At 37.6% G+C, this 19,035-nt stretch overlaps 3 protein-coding genes across 3 annotated transcripts; 1 reads left to right on the top strand and 2 right to left on the bottom strand.

Annotated features, from left to right (window-relative positions):
• Positions 1-3,527: 3,527 nt before the first annotated feature.
• Positions 3,528-9,423, bottom strand: APX6 (ascorbate peroxidase 6). Its single transcript, XM_089618959.1, has 11 exons — positions 9,285-9,423; positions 5,786-6,038; positions 5,631-5,724; positions 5,408-5,538; positions 5,260-5,330; positions 5,103-5,145; positions 4,911-5,007; positions 4,762-4,845; positions 4,513-4,634; positions 4,370-4,433; positions 3,528-3,825 (listed from the first exon to the last, which is right to left on the bottom strand). The coding sequence occupies exons 2-11, from the start codon at positions 5,946-5,948 to the stop codon at positions 3,723-3,725; spliced, it is 972 nt and encodes a 323-aa protein (XP_089475085.1). The 5' UTR covers positions 5,949-6,038; positions 9,285-9,423; the 3' UTR covers positions 3,528-3,722.
• SD2-5 (S-domain-2 5) lies at positions 6,349-9,408 on the bottom strand. Its single transcript, XM_089618957.1, has 2 exons — positions 9,285-9,408; positions 6,349-9,083 (listed from the first exon to the last, which is right to left on the bottom strand). The coding sequence occupies exon 2, from the start codon at positions 8,989-8,991 to the stop codon at positions 6,478-6,480; it is 2,514 nt and encodes an 837-aa protein (XP_089475083.1). The 5' UTR covers positions 8,992-9,083; positions 9,285-9,408; the 3' UTR covers positions 6,349-6,477.
• A 7,330-nt stretch (positions 9,424-16,753) lies between the features above and the next one.
• LOC149391570 (zinc finger BED domain-containing protein RICESLEEPER 4-like) lies at positions 16,754-17,197 on the top strand. Its single transcript, XM_089620014.1, has one exon. It carries the CDS (start codon positions 16,754-16,756, stop codon positions 17,195-17,197), a length of 444 nt encoding a protein of 147 aa, XP_089476140.1.
• Positions 17,198-19,035: the final 1,838 nt, after the last annotated feature.

Raw genomic sequence — 19,035 nt, forward strand, 5'->3', positions numbered from 1 at the left:
CGTTATGTGGTGCTTTGTTGGTACTCATCATTAATTTCAATGTTATAGCCTCTTTCTGGCGCCAAATTTTTTATGCACACATGTGTTACAACACTTGTTTGGTGAAAAATTCACATATGTCAACCAAGAAGGCTCGACAAAGCTAACTTTTTAGGCCAATTTGTCTCTATATATTGATGAATATATCCTAGAGAGAACGTGTATATAAAATTGTTGTGCGAGTGCGATAGGCGAGACTTCTCGCATGCAATTGTATTCAGAGCATCATCTTTCTTCACCTTCAAACTTGCCATTTTTCAATAATGAAACAGTTGAGTTTATGACTTAAAAACAGTTATTTTTGTGGCAATCATTGAATTCATAACACCGTACAATTACTTTTTTTCCAGGCCACATTTTGTATTTATTCATTTAGCTTTGCTCTTTTTGTTAAATTCTCCACTATTTTAGGTTCTGTTTAAGAAGTAACGCTCTTAAGTCATTACCTTATGAAGAATGCGTGTATCTGTGTTTAGTAACCTTTGAGCCTGTAGCTCAAGCTTTCTTGGCAGCAACATACCAAGCTAATCAATTCTAATTAGCTCGGATATTTTACCATTGTAATAATTACATATTTAAAAAAAAATTGTTTTGCTACTTGCATTGAGATTGAGGCTCTACAAGCCCTTCTTTTCTTTTTCTCTTTTTTCCTGAAAACTAACCAAAGGCTTTTATATTCACAAACTTTGTTTTTACCTCCACAAGCGGTTGCGCTCATTTATTATTCCATTTTATTTTTTGTTTGAATTTATTATTCCATTGATTGTCAGCATTAGCCAGCCACTCTCATTTACTATAATTCTCCCACTTTTGGGAACCAGCTGAATGATAAATTTAGAGGTGGAAACATATGAGCCGTTGGACTTTATTTTATGCGTAAATTCAAATATTCAATATTATATTATTTGAATCTATAATTGTATTATACTTTCCTAAACACTAAAGAGAAAATATATAAAAGGTTTCTATTTGAAAATACACTTTCCGAATTATATTTTATCAGACTCTAGAATAATAGTAGGTCTATGGCCTATGCCATATACTTGCTGAGTTGCTTCCCGCTGTAATTATACTTGGATGGCGTAGTAAGACAATATTTATTATCCTAGGTAAAAAAAAAATATCTCAAGAAAATAGGGTCGTAAAGTAATTTTTACCTCCATGCCTATTATCTGGTCTGTTCATGAATGTTTAAAAATATTTAAACCACACACACACACACATATATATATTGGTATTACACACGCGTATATTAAATTGTAATAATGGTCATATATATATATATATATCTTAATTTTTCAGTCCAATACAAATCTGTATAAAAATAGTGATCTAGTAATTTTAATTGCAAAGCATTTGAACAATATACCAATAAATATAAGACGCACTCGTTCACAGCTTTGTCAGCCTAGCAAAAAAGATATATATACGACTGTCAGCCTAGCAATTTCACAGCTGTTAAGCTGGAAGCAGACAAAAAAAAGCACATCTCACTTCCTTTTTTTTTTTTCGAGGGAAGCACATATCACTTCCAAAAACAATGAAACATTTAACGAAACATTACAGGAATACTATACAACATTTTAAAAATAGTAGCGGTTTTAATCCCTTTCATAAATAATGTATTTATAAACCGTAAAAGTTATTTGTGATTACTTTCCATAAAAGTGAAACTATTAAATATAGCTAAAAATAGTAATTTAGAAGTAAAGTATGTTAACATCAAAGAAAATAGTTATTTACGATTGAAAAACCTATTTTTGTAATAAAAAAATTCTAGACACAGCTATTTTGATAATTAGTCAAAGAAAGGGAAATGGCCTTAGATAGTAGTCTTTTTGATACTTTTGACTAAAATGTTGTGGTCATTGTTTTTGGACAAAAATACTACATAACCATGTCAGAAAAGTCTTAAGTGCCATTTGGTTTATTTATTTATTTCATTTCCATCAAACTTGCTCTCAGCTCTCTCTCTCCTCGTTTATTGTTTCAGAGCTCTCTCTTTCTCCTCTTTTTTCTTCTCTCGTTCATTTAAGGTAAAAAAAAAAACTTGCCTTTTTTGTTTGTCGTCGTCAATAGTTTGTCCTTCGTCGTTGTCGCCGAAGAGGTAAACTTTATCTCTTCATGTTGGCGAACGAAATCTGGGAATTTTTGGGTGTTCGTGTTTTTTTTTGTATGAGTTTCGTTGTTGACGTACGAGTTTCGTGTTTCGTTCGTGTTTATTTCTGGATTTCATGTTTATGGGTTTCATTCGTGTTTCTGGGTTTCATATTTATGGGTTCGTTCGTGTGTTTGGGTAAAAAATGATTTTTTTTTTTTTTGTATTGTCGGAGCTGACATACAAGTCTACAATTTCATTTATTGTAGACATACAAGTCTACAACTTCATTTATTGTAGACTTCTATGTCTACAATAAATGAAGTTGTAGACTTCATGTTGGTGAACGAAATCTGGGAATTTCTGGGTGGGTTTCGTTCATGTTTGTTTTTTGGTATGAGTTTCGTTGTTGACGTACGGGTTTCGTGTTTCGTTCGTGTTTATTTCTGGGTTTCATGTTTATGGGTTTCATTCGTGTTTCTGGGTTTCATATTTATGGGTTCGTTCGTGTGTTTGGGTAAAAAATAATTTTTTTTTTGTATTATCGGAGCTGACATACAAGTTTACAACGTCTGAAATTGTAGACATAAAAGTCTACAATAAATGAAATTGTAGACTTGTATGTCTACAATAAATGAAATTATAGACTTGTATGTCAGCTCCGACAATACAAAAAAAACCCATTTCAGAGTTCCTCCAATCCTTTCTCGGTCGATCTCTCGGTTCGGTGGTCTCCTCTGGCTCGGCGGATGTTCTCAGGCTCGTCGGAGCTTCGTCAAAAGCTTCTCTGATGGCTTTTCCTTGGTCTAGAGTCGGTGGAGCTCGCGTCTCCTTTGTCTCAGCCGAGTCACGCGGCGAAGAAAAGAGAGGCTCGGAGCTCGCGATTCTCCTCTTTCCGGTCGGAGTTCACGCGAAGATTGGCTCGGACTGGGCTGAGCTCGGAGTCATGCGTCGGAGGCAGAGGACGGCTCGCGACGGAGCGGGTTTTGGCCGGACTTGCAGAAACTCGGGCGGTGGTTATAGCGTCGATTTCGCCAGAAAGTTAGGAGAGAGAGACTGGGGAGAATTTATTTTTTTTATTATTAATTTTCACGTGTGTGTGTGGTGTGTGTATGTTTACAAAAGGGCAAAATTGTACTTCCTCAGCTGACCAACTACTATTCTTGTCCAAAATATGGATTTCCTTGGTCCAAATTATGAAAAGTGGTAGTACTTATTGCCATTTCCCTCAAAGAAAAGCACATATCCTCAACAGCATTAATTGCACATGAACCCACTCACTGAAATCCATTTTAGGGCCATGGGCTATTTTTAACCCAGCATGTAGGCCCACCTAAAAGCGGCCCAATGCTGTCTAAACCAAGCAACTATAAATTCTAGTCGACCAATCTAATCTAACAAAAGCTTCCCTCAATCTCTTGTACTTGATGCTTTGTATTAAAGTCAAAGTCAAACTAAGTGGTATCCTTTTATTTTATCGGCTTCTATTTTATTTATTTTATTTTATCTTGGGAAATAAAAGAGACTTGCTTTATTATAAAGTATAAACTATAAAGTAGATAATCGTTGGCGAGACGAAATGAGGTCACGCGCTTTTCCACTTGGCACCCGAATTCACTAGCTTGATGTAAGCCTTGCTAAAATCTTCAAAGAACAATTCCTGATTTTGGGCATACTTTGTGATCCATCTGCATTGAGAAACTCTACTTCAGTTAAAACTTCCTTCAACTAGGGGAAAGAAGAAGAAAATAGTGTACATGTACGTTAGCTATGTCATTGCAACATTTGTTTTGTTTTTTTTTATTATTTTTTTATTCCTGATTGAAAAACTTACCTAAGACAACAACGTATTAATGATTAACTAAAAATTTCGGGTAAAAATTAACCTAAACTAACCAATAAAAAAATGATTATAAATATGTATAAAAGAATTTTTTTTTAACACGGTTGAAATTACATACCAGCCAAGCCAATATTTAGTTAATAATTAGAAATTAACTATTATTATTAACTAAATTGTCACGTCATCAAATTAGTTAATTACTATTTATTAACTACATGTTGGCTAAAATACAATTTACAAGTTCCATATGGCTTAGTTAGTTATAATTTAAGTGCACTCTCATCTTTAGGTGTAGTATAAAAAAGTAGGGAAATAAGTTTATCATTAACAACTTCCTATTAAAAAAAAAACTGATTTTTTTTATGATACTTTAATTCACGAAAAATGACCTCAAGCATTCTTCATCATCAGCAATGGCCCGATCCGATGGAAGCCCAACCATACCCGTCATACCTGCGAACAATACCCAAAATTCAAATGGTTTTCTTACACTGCAAGTTACTAAAATTCACCTTCAAACAGTTTTTTTTACCTCCAGCCTTCCATGGCTTCCCTAGAAGAATTTTGAAATAGGAATTGTCAAACGTGTCCGAATCTCCAAAGCCTTTGCTTCCGAGGGTATGTGCTCCTGATAGAGCCACCAGCTCTTGAGCCCTAAAATGAAAACTAAAACCATCAACCATTTCCTTTCCTAGGCAGTGAAAAAAAACGCATTCCCATAAGATCGAAACCACAAAAGGCATTAGCAAACTTCGGAGACAGAAAGTTTAAGAAAACTCACGAGAAGCCTTTTCTTAGAAAGGATTGCTTCATAGACAAAGCGCCCTGAGTCTCTTCGGGTAGTTTTCCTTCGGGATCAGGTTCTCTAAATTGCACCACATATCAGACGAGTGCAAATTTTTGAAGTCACTCTGAATATTTACCTCTTACGTTGAATCAAGCCGGCCTAACACTACCGGGATTGTGGGACCCCCACAGATCGAAACCGCTTCCGCTCCGGCCACGGCAATCATGTCAGCCCAAGACACTAAAAATAACAAACACAAATGTATCGGCTTCATTGACATTCTTTTTTTTTTTCTAAAATCCATATCGAGTTTTTACGATTCACAGTTAACCTACCCGGTTGTATTGCTTCCACTCCTTTCTTCGCTTTCTCTAGAATCTTAAATAATACAATACAAGGAAAACCAAAAAAAAAAAAAAAAAAAAAAAAGAACTACTTGAGGCTCAACTAACCCACAATTCAAACTAGGGCATTGGGTGCTAGAAAACCGACCTTTACCGGGCCGGTGAGACCGGTGTTTTCGAATCTTTTGAGTTCATAAATGACAGAGCCGTTCATACCACCTGATATAACGTTTCATACACAAATTGATTATACAATACGATATTAAATTTATAGGCATTTCGTTATGTGGAAATACCTGATTTATCATTGACCTCAAAAGTCCCAGCGTCATGAAAGACTAATCGGAGCACACCAGCAGCTCTTCCCTTTGGAACAGCCTTCCTTATCTCTTCCTTTATAATCTCATACTCACTCTTTTCACCAGACCTTTTTATTATAATTTGTGACCAATAAACAAAAAAGCACAATTAGAAACAGTAAGAAAGTTCTAGTCTTCCTAATTTACCCTTTTTGCTTACTCTGCTGCTTTGACAATGGAGTCGCCCAGTGGGAAAAGGAACGGGAAAGTGGCAGCGGTGAACAACACTCCTCGTCTGTTCCAAACGCTTCCATCTGAAAAAACAGTAATTTCTCAGCAATCGAACAAGAATCGGTGGTTTTCATTTTTCTCTACCTGATTTGTCGTCGGTTGCGGCGAGACGACATCGAGAGGCTTTGGCAGGGCTCGCGCGAGAGTCGAGCGTTGACCGGGAGGATTTCGCTGGAATTTCGAACGGCCGGCGGAGTGAGAGCGGAGCTCCGACGGTGGACGGAAACGAAGAAGAAAGGATAACCATATGTGCGATTGAAATGGACGGTCGAGATGTTCCGATTGGATCTCTGGCTCTCTACTCTAGTAGTGCGGTGGAAGAAAGTAGTACTCGCTCCTTCATTCAATGGAAAAGTGTTTGGTGAGAAATTTTATAACTATGTCAGAGAGTTTGGTGAACGTGGAAGTTTAATTCCATGTGCGAGTTTTCGAGTTTTGGTCCCCAATTTAGTTTGCCTTCCCATCCCAATTTTTTTGCACTAAAATAGACCTTCTATTTCAGCTAATAACAAGCTGTTCCACAAGAAAATAAATCACGTAAACAAACATTGCATTTCCTCGTATTTGCATTGCTCGACTTGAATGCATGATACACCCAAGATTTACACACACATGAACCCTCAAAACTTACCCCCAAAAAAAAAAAAAAAAAAAAACTCAAATGATATGCTCTACTACAAGGCACAAGCTATTACAAAATTTGAGTGATGATGATAATACTTATATAACTAAAAACTATAACTAATAACTATGTACAAACACAAACACGGCTAGGGTTATCTCGGCCCGGAAAGACGCACGGCGGAGAGATAGGCGTCGCTGTTGTAGTCCGAGGGCGCGGAAGAAGTCCCGGCCTCGCTCGAGGAGTTGAACATTCCGGAAAAGAATCGAGCCCTGACCGGCGTCGAAGTCGGCGGCGGCGGAACCGGGCAAAGCCCCTCGAGCATCTGAACCACTTTCGTCATCGAAGGCCTCGCGCTCATATCCTCCTGGATGCACCAAAGAGCGACCTTGACCGCGTCGGAAACGCTCTCGTCCTCTCCGTGGGTCCCGCCGGAGGCGTCGAGAACGTCCCTGAGCTTCCCTTCCTCGAGCATCTTGAAGGCGTAGGACGGGAAATGGGACTTCTCCGAGGCCTCGGTGGGGTCGTAGTTCTTCCTCCCGCCGACGATCTCGAGCAAAAGCATCCCGTAGCTGTACACGTCGCTCTTCTCCGAGATCGCGTAGTTGGTGATCCACTCGGGGGCGAGGTAGCCGCGGGTCCCGCGCATCGTGGTGAACACGTGGCTCTGCTCGCGGGTCATGAGCTTGGCGAGGCCGAAGTCGGAGACTTTCGCGTGGAAGTTCTGGTCGAGGAGGACGTTCTCGGGCTTGATGTCGCAGTGGATGATCTTCGAGTCGCAGTCCTCGTGGAGGTACGCGAGCCCTTTGGCGGTCCCCACGGCGATCGCGAACCGGGTCGGCCAGTCCAGCGGGTGGTCCTCGCCTTTCTTGCGCCGGAAGATCCACCGGTCCAGCGACCCTTTGGCCATGAACTCGTAGGCCAAGAGGCGGTGATGTCCCTCGGCGCAGAAGCCTCGGAGGCGCACCAAGTGCAAGTGGTGGATGCTTCCGATGATGCTCACCTCGGCCCGAAACTCCTTTTTCCCTTGCCCGATTCCTTCCAGCTTTTTCACCGCCAGCTTCGTCCCATCTTTGAGCTCGCCGAGGTACACCGACCCGAACCCGCCTTGCCCGAGCTTCTCCGTGAACCCGTTCGTCGCTGAATCGAGCTCGTCGTACGTGAAGCGAATCGGCATCCCCGAGAGGTTTCCGAGGAAGTTGTCCTCGTCCTCGTCGGAATCCGAGCTCTCGTGCCCCGTCCCCGCCCGGCTGCTCCTCCGACGACTCTTCGTCTTCTTCTTTGTCTTCTTCTTCTGGTATCGGTACCCGAAGAAGAGCATGAGGCAGATCACGAGGACCGTCCCGACCACGATGATCGCCACGTACGGGAAGCCCTTGCTGTTTCCGCCGCCGCCGCCTCCGTCGGCAGAAGCGGAGGAGACTTTGACGTAGGAGACGAAGCCGGAGGAGTCGCGGTCGGAGTTCTGGAAGTTTCCGAGGCGGTCGAAGAGGAAGCAATGCCCGGTGGAGTTGTGGAAGAAGGCCGCGACGCATGAGCAGTTTCCGAGGCAGGAGGTTTTGCATCCTCCGAGATCCGATCCCTCGAGAGTGGGCGGGACGAATCCGAGGGCGAAGTAGTACAAATCGTCTCCGGCGGAGATCATCTCTGCGGAGGCGTTGTTGCAGGTTCTGACAATTCCGGCGGAGCACTCCGACCGGGAAGCCAGGCCGGAAGGGCACTGGCACTTGCTGTCTCCTAAGCACTCGTAGAACGCGTCGCAGTGCTCCGGCGTGCTGCACACCTCGCTCGGGATCCGCTTCCCGCCGCCACCGGAGCTCGCCTGCCGGAGATCGGAGAACGACACGACGCCGTCGCTGCCGAGGACCAGGATCCACGTGGCGTTCTCTGAGGAAGGAGAGTCCTCCGCGATGATGAATTGCCAGAGCAGAGAGTCTCTTTGCTTGTCGTAAAACTTCCACGAGTTGTCTTCGATCACCGCCGTCGCGACGGTGCCGTCCTTGTTGATCGTTCTCCGGCTGTCTTTTCCCATGGACCAGTACGGCTGCGGGGTCTCGAACCCGGCGTAGAGCGTGGCGTCGCCGGAGCCGATCTGGAGGAAGTACGAGAGGTTCTTCGAGCTCTTCGGATCCGGATTGCTCACCAGCCTCATACCCTCCGAGAATTCCTGTCCCCACACTAGCGTGTCCGTCGGATGGCTAAAGCTCTCCCACGAAACCCTACCTCCGCCGCCGACGAGGACCAGATTCCCGGAGTCCAGCATCCGAAGCTCCGTCGCTCCTCCTCCGTCACCGTCGCCGATCGACCACACGGCGTCGGAGCCTTTCTGGAGCGAGACCTTCCCTGCCTCGTCGAAGGCGAACTTGTCGGTGTTCGAGACCGGGGATTTCGAATTCGCGGTCCAGACCACGCGCCGGCTTTGGTAGTGCATCACCACGAGGAAGAACAATGTGACGTCGTTTGGCGTGGTGATGAATCCGAAGGCGAAATTCGAGCTGTTCGAGACCAGAAACAGTCCGTTGTGGTCGATCCAGTTCATCTGGGAGCCGTGGAACCCCGGCTTGATTCCGCCGAAGGTCTGGACGCTGCCGAGACTCGCGGCGGCGAGAATCAGAATCCCCAAACTTGCCGACACCAAAAGTCGAAGAACTTCCCTTCGAATTCCCATCGGAATAGAATGTGAAAGAAAACGAAACGACTTTTCACAACAGAGAAAACAAACAAAGCCTTATTCACCGGTTTCCGCAGGGAATTTGAAGTCTGACATTTGACAAGCGATTAGGCAGACAAAGAGAGCCAAACAACATAATTGACTGGGTTTAGAGAGAAAAATCTTCAATGAAGGAAGAAACTGTTGTTACGTGGAAAAAGGGAAATCAGATAGAGAAACTAAACCGCAAACAAGCAATAATGAATCAAAAGAAAGAGAGAAAGAAAGAAAGAAAAGAGACACTCGCTTACCTCATTTTTTCAAAAAAAATTTAATTTTTGGTAGTTGGGAAAAGAAACAAATGGATTTATGTGCCGAGACTCTCTTCGTGGATTTTTCTTTTCCTTTCTGCGACTGTCTTGTGTCAATCTTTTAACGAGCACATAGAAGATTGTTGTGCTTGTTTATTATAATCTGCTTTTTTTTAATTCTGTGTGCAAATTTTGATGGATCCCAAAATAGCTTTATCGTTTATAATTATCTGTGCCACTGTTACTTTCTTTTTCCTTCCTTTTTCCAAAGATTTTTGTGGGAAAATAGGTTAGGTTTCTATTGGTCACCCAATTTTCTACGTCCAGAGTGGTTGATTGGTAAATTTATTAAACACGAGTGTTGCTCAAGAAGTTCTAGAAAGAGGGCTTTACTTGCATTGAGCATTTCAAATGTGTGTGGTAAAAATGATTTCAAATCAGTAAAATATAAGACCAAGAAAAAGAAGGAGAGTAAATTAGTTTGGTTTGACCGTTGCATTAATAGAGATCAGACTCTGCTTTTAAAAATCACATACCAACAATAACTATATATTAATAGAATGATTTCAGGAAAAAGAAAAAAAGTTAAATGATTTAGTGAAAAAAGATTAAACCCATTTAATTTTACCACCACCAGAAAATAATTTAAATAAAAGAGTATTTGAAAACTGTGACCCTAAATGTACTTAACCTAGCAAAATAACACAGAATCAAAAGCTCTGAAACGCAATAATTATTCAAAAGAAATTGCAATCAATATAGTTGTACTTGTCGCCTGATTGTAATATTGTATCAGTAGGATTAGCACCTCGGTATTTATACTTAAATATTTCATTTTTCGGCTGTATTTTAATAATATAGCCTAGAAGTGACACCGGTGTTAATTATACATCTGTACTGTAGGATTATACGAATACGAGTCTACCTACACATTTATTTCATACAGATGTATTTTGTTAATCACATAATAAAGGAGACCATGATCGACACAAAATTTTATTTTCCTACCACGCAATCTAATTAATAAAGATCCAGTTTCACCATCCTTTTATTGCTCGTTACTAATTAAAGTAAATACGTGCGGAAAACCATGAAAATTTTCGACAAATTAATTAATAACGAGAAGTATGGATAAGAGCTGCAAATTATTCGGTTTTTGTTTTATTATTACTGTTTTTATTTACCATGTGCCACGTATATCTTACATTTGGGGGAGCTCAATATATAATATGCGTTTTTAGTTCTCCACAACGAAAGTCAATCGTGGTTAACATTAAATTTGATGATTAAGACAGTTTCGTATAATCTAATAAGTAATAACATACCACCACGTCTTATATATAAAAATGAAAGTTTTCGTCAGACAGTCAGACTTTGATACATTACTATTTGTGTTTAGACTTTAGACCTTTTTTTTTTGTCTTAGTCATAAAATCATCTATATAAATTATCTCTTAATTTTACTGCAAGATAAAAGACGATAGTTGCTTAATAAATCGCATAACGGAGGAGAAATAAACTGAACTGGTTCTCTCGTTAAAACTTATGCTGGAAAATAAAAATGACAACCAAATCATCCTAAAAGTAATGACTCAATAATATTTTATTTAAAAATAGAAGTAATATCTAATAATATTTGCCAATAGTCTATCCGCAATAATCATTACAAAATAACATATCAACGTGTTATTAATTTTTTGTTGAAGGAGCATCGGCGTGCTATTTAAATGTTATGATATTACTTGGAAATATAAATGTTCTATAATATCGTAGCTGATCAGTCAGTGATGTTCATTTTTTATTAGATAAATATTCTTATGAAACCGTATGGGTTATGGACCGGGAGTGACTAATGGGTCTACGAATTTGTCAATGTATTGCCAGCTGTAAATATTTAATGCCATGCTATTTTTTATTGGCCAGTGAGACCAAGATAATGTAATCTGCTTGAAATCTGGAAATGTAGAGAGAAGGGTCAATTTTTCTCATCCGTGCCAACCTAACATAACTTAAATTAAAACCCACCTGACCCGTTGCTGTATATTTCTTACTTGTGATTTGATCAACAGCATAACTTTTATTTTTAATAATACTCCTATAAATGAGAAATTTACCATGTAGACTCAAGAATGTATTAAATTACAACATTAGACTCAGTACTATTTCAGCTATAAAAAATAATTATATTTTATAATTTGTGAAAACACCATATAATAGCATTAATTTTATTCAAATGAAGCACACCCCTGAATTTTCAATAATGTCGTGCCTTTCTCAAGTTAATGCAGCATTTCTTAAGTGTTCCTTAAATTTTTTAATAACTCATATATATAGCCTAATTTTATTTTTGTTGAATTTTGTATTTGTATATTTAAAAATAAAATAAAAATTACTTTTTTACACAAAGACTTTTCACCATTTTTCCTCTTTATTTTACACAAAATTGTTGACGTTTGAAAATGGCCAACAATAAAAATTCAATCGAAAGTTGGAATCAAATATCGGAATAATAAATATAATGCAAAGAATAACTTGTAGATCTTAGTGATGTTTCTCCACTATGTATCTTCAAAATGAGTGGAAATGTTTGAGCCTCAAAATCCATGTTCATCGTTGAATCGGTTATCGTGGTTTTTGTCTAGATCACGTCTATCTTGTTGTTGTTTGGCTTTAAATGATTTCATTTGTTCATGTAATGACCGACCTTACCATTGAAACGGCATAAATTTTGTTGATTTCTATTGTACACTTATTCAATGGTTTAGTTTGGCCAAACATATTTTGGTTTCGAGCCTGTCAAAAAATCTCAACGAGGGAATGTGTGAGTTCATGATATGAATCGAACTTCTCAAATCAAGACTTGTGACTTGTTTCATCTCTTCAATGGTGTTAAGACTCGTGTCGATTGTTTCTTCTCACTGAGTTGTTAGGTCTTTGTGACGTCTTCCCTATGAATATGCCTTTATACTCTGTTGTTGCTGCAGGCTAAACATCTTCAGCTGCTCGGACGTTACGCATTCATAATTTTTTTGGATATTGTGATGAAATCACTCAAGCTGGCCGTAGACCCAATCCTCAAATCCTCGTTGAAGATAGTGTATGAACGCATGCTGCTTAAAGAATCCATCAAGGTAGCAACATCTAATGCATCAACGACCTTAGCCAACTTTGTGCTATACCTTTGCATCCAATCTCTTAGAGATTCTTTTGTCTCTTGAGTCATCCTAATAAGTTTCTCTTTTGAAGGTCCAAACTTGCACACACCCATCAATTGGTTAGTGAAAACTTTTTCCAAGACATCTCAACCACCGACGAAAACTTTCCATAGCGATGACTAACAGCCTTGTCTAGTGTGACATCGAAAGTTCTGCTCATAATCGTTAGGGTCCGTGCAACGTCATGTATGACATGAACCTTTGGACATGCTCATAAGGATCGACATAACCATCATATTTCATATACAGACATCTTAAATCAATCAAGTAGAGGCACCACCATTACTAATTCGATAAAGGGATGCAAAACTTTGCGTTGTTTTCGTTGGATTTTGAGCATTTATTCTAATCATCAGATTCTTTCATATATTCGGAAGCCTCGCGTAAGGTTAAGTTGGTCGCTTCCGATCTTCTTGTATCGTCACTTCAGTGAGGTGAATTCTAAAATCTTCTTGTTGGTCTTCTACATTATGAGTTGGCGATACACTTCCTTCATGCTTGATAAAATAAATTAAGAGTAAAATGAAGTTGAAAATGAAAAATGAGATTGATAAAATAAACTATTTAAAATAAGCCAACGACTACCCTCTAATAAATTTATAGTCCAAATATTCAAATGTTAAAAATATAGTACAATTTATATGTATCTCTATCGTAGTATGGCCTATGTGTGTATCTTAGTTTAATATGTTTTCCCAATTATTATATATCTAGGTGAAAATTTTGGTATAAGGGTCTAAATAGTTCATATGTCTAACGCTCCATTTTCTAATATGTGATTAATGATATAAGAAAGGGAAAATAACAAATATATACCTGTGTGTTTTAATGAAATGTCAAGTTTAACTTTTAGTTATAAAAATTGTCGAGTTCATACCTCTTTAACTAAAATGACGAAATTATACCATGAAATGGATAACAGTGTCATAAATCTTCATTTCATTGATATTAACTCTTATATAAAAAAAAATCGAATCAAATCCAAACCAGTACCCTAATTTTCAAATTCCCAATTTTGAAATAAAAATAGCCTTAAATTGAAATTAAATAATAAAATTTATATCTCCCAAGAGATGACTTTATTCCGTGTTCGAATTGCAATTCTGAATCTTGGATTATCTGTTAGAATCTGTGATTTTGATGACCTATAAACTGTTGATTTTTTTACCCATTTGCTTCTTTCTGTGTTCTTCACGATTAAGAGATTATTGTTCATTTTTTAGTTTTTAAATAAATTACATATATGTCGCGAATGAATAAAGATAATTGATGTTTACATATAAATATTATAGTCAATGTAAATGAAAAGTCAATAAAAATTCAATAAAAAAAATATTCGTGGACAATAAAAAGGTCATAAATCTCTCTATTGATTAATCTCCTTCAAGATCTATATGATGAACAAAAAACACACACTTGTGAACAGAAGACCATGCGGTACATAGATTCAAAGCCTTAAATTTGTAACAAAATAATGGCAATATGAAATTGAGGACATAAACATAACATTCATTTGATGAACACAAATCATAAAATAAGAATGATAGTGTAAATATAACATTTTCTTCAGTAACTCTCGCAGAACATTCTATTGTCTTACTAAATTATTCTCTCAATGATTTAGACGGAAATACGATTTGTTATACAGATGGAAACATAGTAGCTATTGATTTCCAAACTATGTGCCCCACTGTTCAATACAGTATTAGTTTAGAAGACAATTTTATTTCAATGTTTAGAATTTTCGTTCACATCACCGTTTTCTCATCAAATACAGCATGTTGTAATTAATGAACAACGAATATATATTGTATGGTTATTATTTGAAAACATCTATTATCCATCTACCAACCAATTCACATGGCCGCCCAAATCCAATAGTATTTCTCACAAACACTTAAATACATAATACATAAAAAAAAAAAAAAACGGTCTACGTAACTTCTAAATAATGACACAGCATTTTAAAGGATCACATGGCTTGGCTTATATCATGTCAAGTAAATGTATAGAACTGCTAGGTATACATTCAGTGTTTATACAATTTTTTTTCGCTAATGTTTGCAAATATGGGAAATTAGACGGGAATATTAGTCCAAATAAACTTTTAGATCAAATAATTTTAGATATTTGAATCAATGGGTCTAATGTAAAATTTGACTTTTACTCTTTTTTTTTTCTGCTTTCTTTCTTTATTTTCTCATTTCATAACTCTTCTACTTCCCTCTCTACGTTTTCTCTCGAGACGAAAGCATACAGACGAAGCTCATGCAGGACAAATGGTATTGACTTAATGGTAGCCGTCCATCCATCCGCGTGTAAGCGGCTTAATGGCTACCATTAAGCCATTAAATGCGGTAGTGGCAGACATGGTCAGCCAATGTCAGCGGAAGGGTACCGATTCACATTTGTCAGTGGTCCCAAATTGTACCGTTATGCAGTATTCAATTGATTTGTAACGTTAAAAAATTGTAAGAATGAATTTCAGCCATTGATTTTGTATACGTTGGTTAATCAAAGGCCGAAATTTTTTGTCCGTTATTTACCGTTATTTGCATTTTTTACCCTATTTTGAAAATTCACTATAAATACATACACTTCTCATTTTGCTCTCAAATTCTCACCGATTCTCACTCAAACACTCTCTCAAATATTATATACTCTCTTCTCTCTATAATATATATTATAAAAAATTTAAGAAAATTATATAGTACATCAAAAAATATGGAAAAAAAATATTACATAGTTTTGAATTTTAAAAAAAATTATATAGTTATGTCTGCCGAGTCATCTCACCGAGGCTCTCTCGAGGTTCTCGTCGAAGCGAAAGTCGCACCGTCACACCATCACCCTCACACCATGAAGATGAATCTCAACACCACGAAGTCGATCAACCATCTCACCATCATCAAAATTGGTTGAATCTTTCCCAATATCCAAACTATGAAAACACCGAATTTCATCCCGTCCCCCCTCCAACGCACTCATATCAACCACCACACTTCAACTACACCGAAGACGAGATGACCCAACTAAACCTATTTGCCCCGTGTCCCCTTTTGCTCCACCGCAACCACAATATTACGCACAACAACCATCACCACCACCACCACCACATCCTCACATGTCACAACAACCTCGATCTCCCGTTTACGAAGATGCTTACACGGCATATCAAGAAGGAATTCGTAGATTTCAACGAGAGCAAATTCCTCCACCATGGCTTCTCAGTTTAAAGTTGCGCTCACATCTGATATTTGGTCTGGTCCTGCGAAAATGGACTACATGAGTGTGGTAGTTCATAACATAGACGAGGCTTGGAAATTAAACAAGCGTATCATAGCCTTTAAGAGAATATAGGGTAGTCATACCGCAAACGCCATCTTAGCCATACTTTTATACGTTATAGAAGAGTGGCACATACGTGAGAGAATCATATCCATCACCCTAGACAACGCCACAAACAATAACGCTATGGTTAGAGCTTTACAGCGTAGGATACCCAACCAAGCCTCACTCTTACACCAAAGATGCGCTACCCATATCATAAACCTTATAGTGAAAGCCGGGTTTGAGCATTTTGAACCATGCATTTCGAAGATTAGATTAGCCATCACTTGGATAAACAGCTCAACCCCGAGAGTAGACGAACTTAAGAGAAGGTTTCTATTGAACGGCCTCCCCGAGAGAAACTTTCATACTGACAACAACACTAGGTGGAATGAAACTTGGATGATGTTGACTAGCTTCTTGGTAGATAGTCACATAAATGTCGTTGTCCAATACGTGAATGGGGTGGGAGGTCACAACATAACCGATGAAGACATAGTGGTGGGTAAGTGTGTTTGTGAGTTTTTACATATTTTTTACGATGAAACATGTGCATTGTCTGCCGTTTACACACCTACATCTTACTTAGCACTTCATAGTGTTACAAGAATTGTTGAACATCTTTACCTTGTCAACAACCTTCCATTTTTTCAACCTTGTATTGCATCGATGAAGGAAAAATTTGAAAAATATTGGGGCATTGAAAAAATTCCTTTATTATATGGCTTTGCATGCATATTAGATCCCCGATTGAAGGAAGCTGTGTATATTACATTTTTACAATATTTAAAACGTTGCACTGGAAAAGATTACATAGCAACCGACCACAAGAGAGTTGTGGATGAGTTTTACTCACTTTTCAGGTATTATCAAGGACAACATTCAACTATTGTCGAGCCGAGTCCACCACGACCTTCAAGAAGTATGGGAATGTTTCGAGATCTAGCTCGTTTCGCCCGAGGGGGAACTTCAACTCCAAGGTCATCACCACATCCCGAAGCCGCTACCGAGACGAGTGAACATGAAGAGATCGTGCTATACAACGCTCAACAATTTGCTACAATGGGCCAAGAGGATCTCAACATCCTACAATGGTGGAGACAACACGAAAACATGTTTCCTATACTAGCCAAGATGGCCCGAGATGTGCATTCGATTCCGGTTTCCACGGTTTCGTCCGAATCGGCGTTTAGTAGCTCGGGTCGAATCATTGACGATCGAAGGCAAAGCTTGAAACCCGAAATGGTCGAGGCACTAACCGTATACAAAGATTGGTGTAAACATGAATCGCGTTCTCAAGACAGCTTTATGAACTTTGAGCTTGTTGATGATTTTGACATGAACTTTCAAAACATTAGTTTATCATAAATTTATAATCTTTTTGTAATATTTTTTTATTAAAGTTTGTTAGTTATTAATACGCTATGTAACCACGGTTTTCCTCCGCCACAAGTGAGGCCTTTAAATAAGGTCCGTGGTACCGCCCACGTTTTTTTATATATGTTTACATATCAGTCCATTTTATCAAAAGTCTTACATTTTTATCCTTTTGATTTTAATTGAAAATTTAATTTAATTTAATTTTTTTTATTTCTTAACGGCTTAATGGTAGCCGTTAAGCACTTCCGTTAGCTACCGCTACCGTTAAGCTAACGGTAGCAATTAATGGCTTAACGGTAGTACCGCTACCATTAAGCCGGTGGTAAAGCCTTAACGGCTAAATGGTAGCCAATGGTGGTCGTTTGTAATCACAATATTACATTTGAGAGAGAGAAACTGAGATTTTGGTGAGAGAGAGATCATAAAATGAAAAACGAGAGATAATTTAAATAAATACAGTAAAATAATACAAAAAAAAAAAAAAAATTATCTCTCCTCAATTTAATAATAGAAGTGTCCAAAATTATGTTTTTGTTGATTTTGATCCAAATTCAATTTCATGAATATTCCCCCTCCAATTCCAAGATATTAAACTTCGTGTTAAGTTTTTTTTAGTGAGTTGTCTGGTATGTAATAGTGTAAACATGTTTTTACCATGTTTCATTAATATTTTTGTGATTTATTATTATTGAAAGATTAAATAAAATAGTCATTCAAAATTAACTAATTAGCAAGAAAAAATTCAATTTTTTAGTTTTAAGTAAAATAACTAAGGATTTTTCAGGTTTTTAATAAAATAATCAAAATTTGACACCTTCAATAACTTTTTTTGACAATGTCTATTAATTTTTTGACACAGTATACGTGATATATGTATCCCAATACATAAATTTATTGACACAGTTGATAAAATTTATTGAAACTTTGTATCCTATATAAATTTATCGGCATAATAAAAAAATTATTGAAATTTGGTACTTGTACTTTTTGTAAATCTTTACTATTTTACCATAAATTTATTATTTTAATCGGGTATTTAGCTAGAAAGCCATTATTATACCGCTACATAGATAGATACAACGGGTAACATTTTTACCCCTTAGCATATTCATGCATCACATATATAAATAAACAACATGCTTGTGAGTGGAAATAATTTAAAACTTGAACCACTAGACAGGCTCAAACGTGGATATTCCTTGATGGAGTTACTATCCGTGATCCTTTATACAGCTAATATTTTACACGTTTTGGCACCATAATACATCAATAATCACATCTATATATATAGCATATATACGTCTATAGATATGTCATATATGTATGTGTGTGTGATATTTTATATTAAGTTCACAATCACGGTCCAGAGGAACCTGGACTATGCTGACATTATATATATATATATATATATATATATATATATATATATATATATATATATATTGATAGCACAGGGATCCTATATATTGACAACTAGTAGCTCTTAATATGAGTGATCGACGTACTGTTATTTTAATTCCTCTATAAAACAAAATATCAACTAATATCGTTCTTAGATGTTTACTCCTTTTCAAATAGAGATTACTTCTAGTCTATAGAGTCATTTAATATACTATATTATATTCCTTAAATTAAGTTCAACTAACATCGAAGAAAAAAGATCGATAAAATAATTATTATCCTTTTCAAATTAAGGAGTCTCTTATCTCCAACTAGTCATGAACTTAGTCGATATAAAGCTATATTTATCAGATAGTATCAAAATTTTCCGATTTGGCAATTTGATCCATATTATTCATAGACATTGATATGATCTTTCCATTTAT

This window comes from Urtica dioica, chromosome 7 (assembly GCF_054948205.1).
Source record: "Urtica dioica subsp. dioica isolate 48M chromosome 7, U.dioica_male_clone48M_v1_H2, whole genome shotgun sequence".
NCBI lineage: Eukaryota > Viridiplantae > Streptophyta > Magnoliopsida > Rosales > Urticaceae > Urtica > Urtica dioica.

Coding starts and splice junctions, on each gene's coding strand:
- APX6 (XM_089618959.1), bottom strand. CDS start 5,948: ATGGTTATCCTTTCTTCTTCGTTTCCGTCCACCGTCGGAGCTCCGCTC. Junction 5,539..5,630: donor TCCATTGTCAAAGCAGCAGA/GTAAGCAAAAAG, acceptor TATAATAAAAAG/GTCTGGTGAAAAGAGTGAGT. Junction 5,008..5,102: donor AGTGGAAGCAATACAACCGG/GTAGGTTAACTG, acceptor TGTTATTTTTAG/TGTCTTGGGCTGACATGATT.
- SD2-5 (XM_089618957.1), bottom strand. CDS start 8,991: ATGGGAATTCGAAGGGAAGTTCTTCGACTTTTGGTGTCGGCAAGTTTG.
- LOC149391570 (XM_089620014.1), top strand. CDS start 16,754: ATGGGAATGTTTCGAGATCTAGCTCGTTTCGCCCGAGGGGGAACTTCA.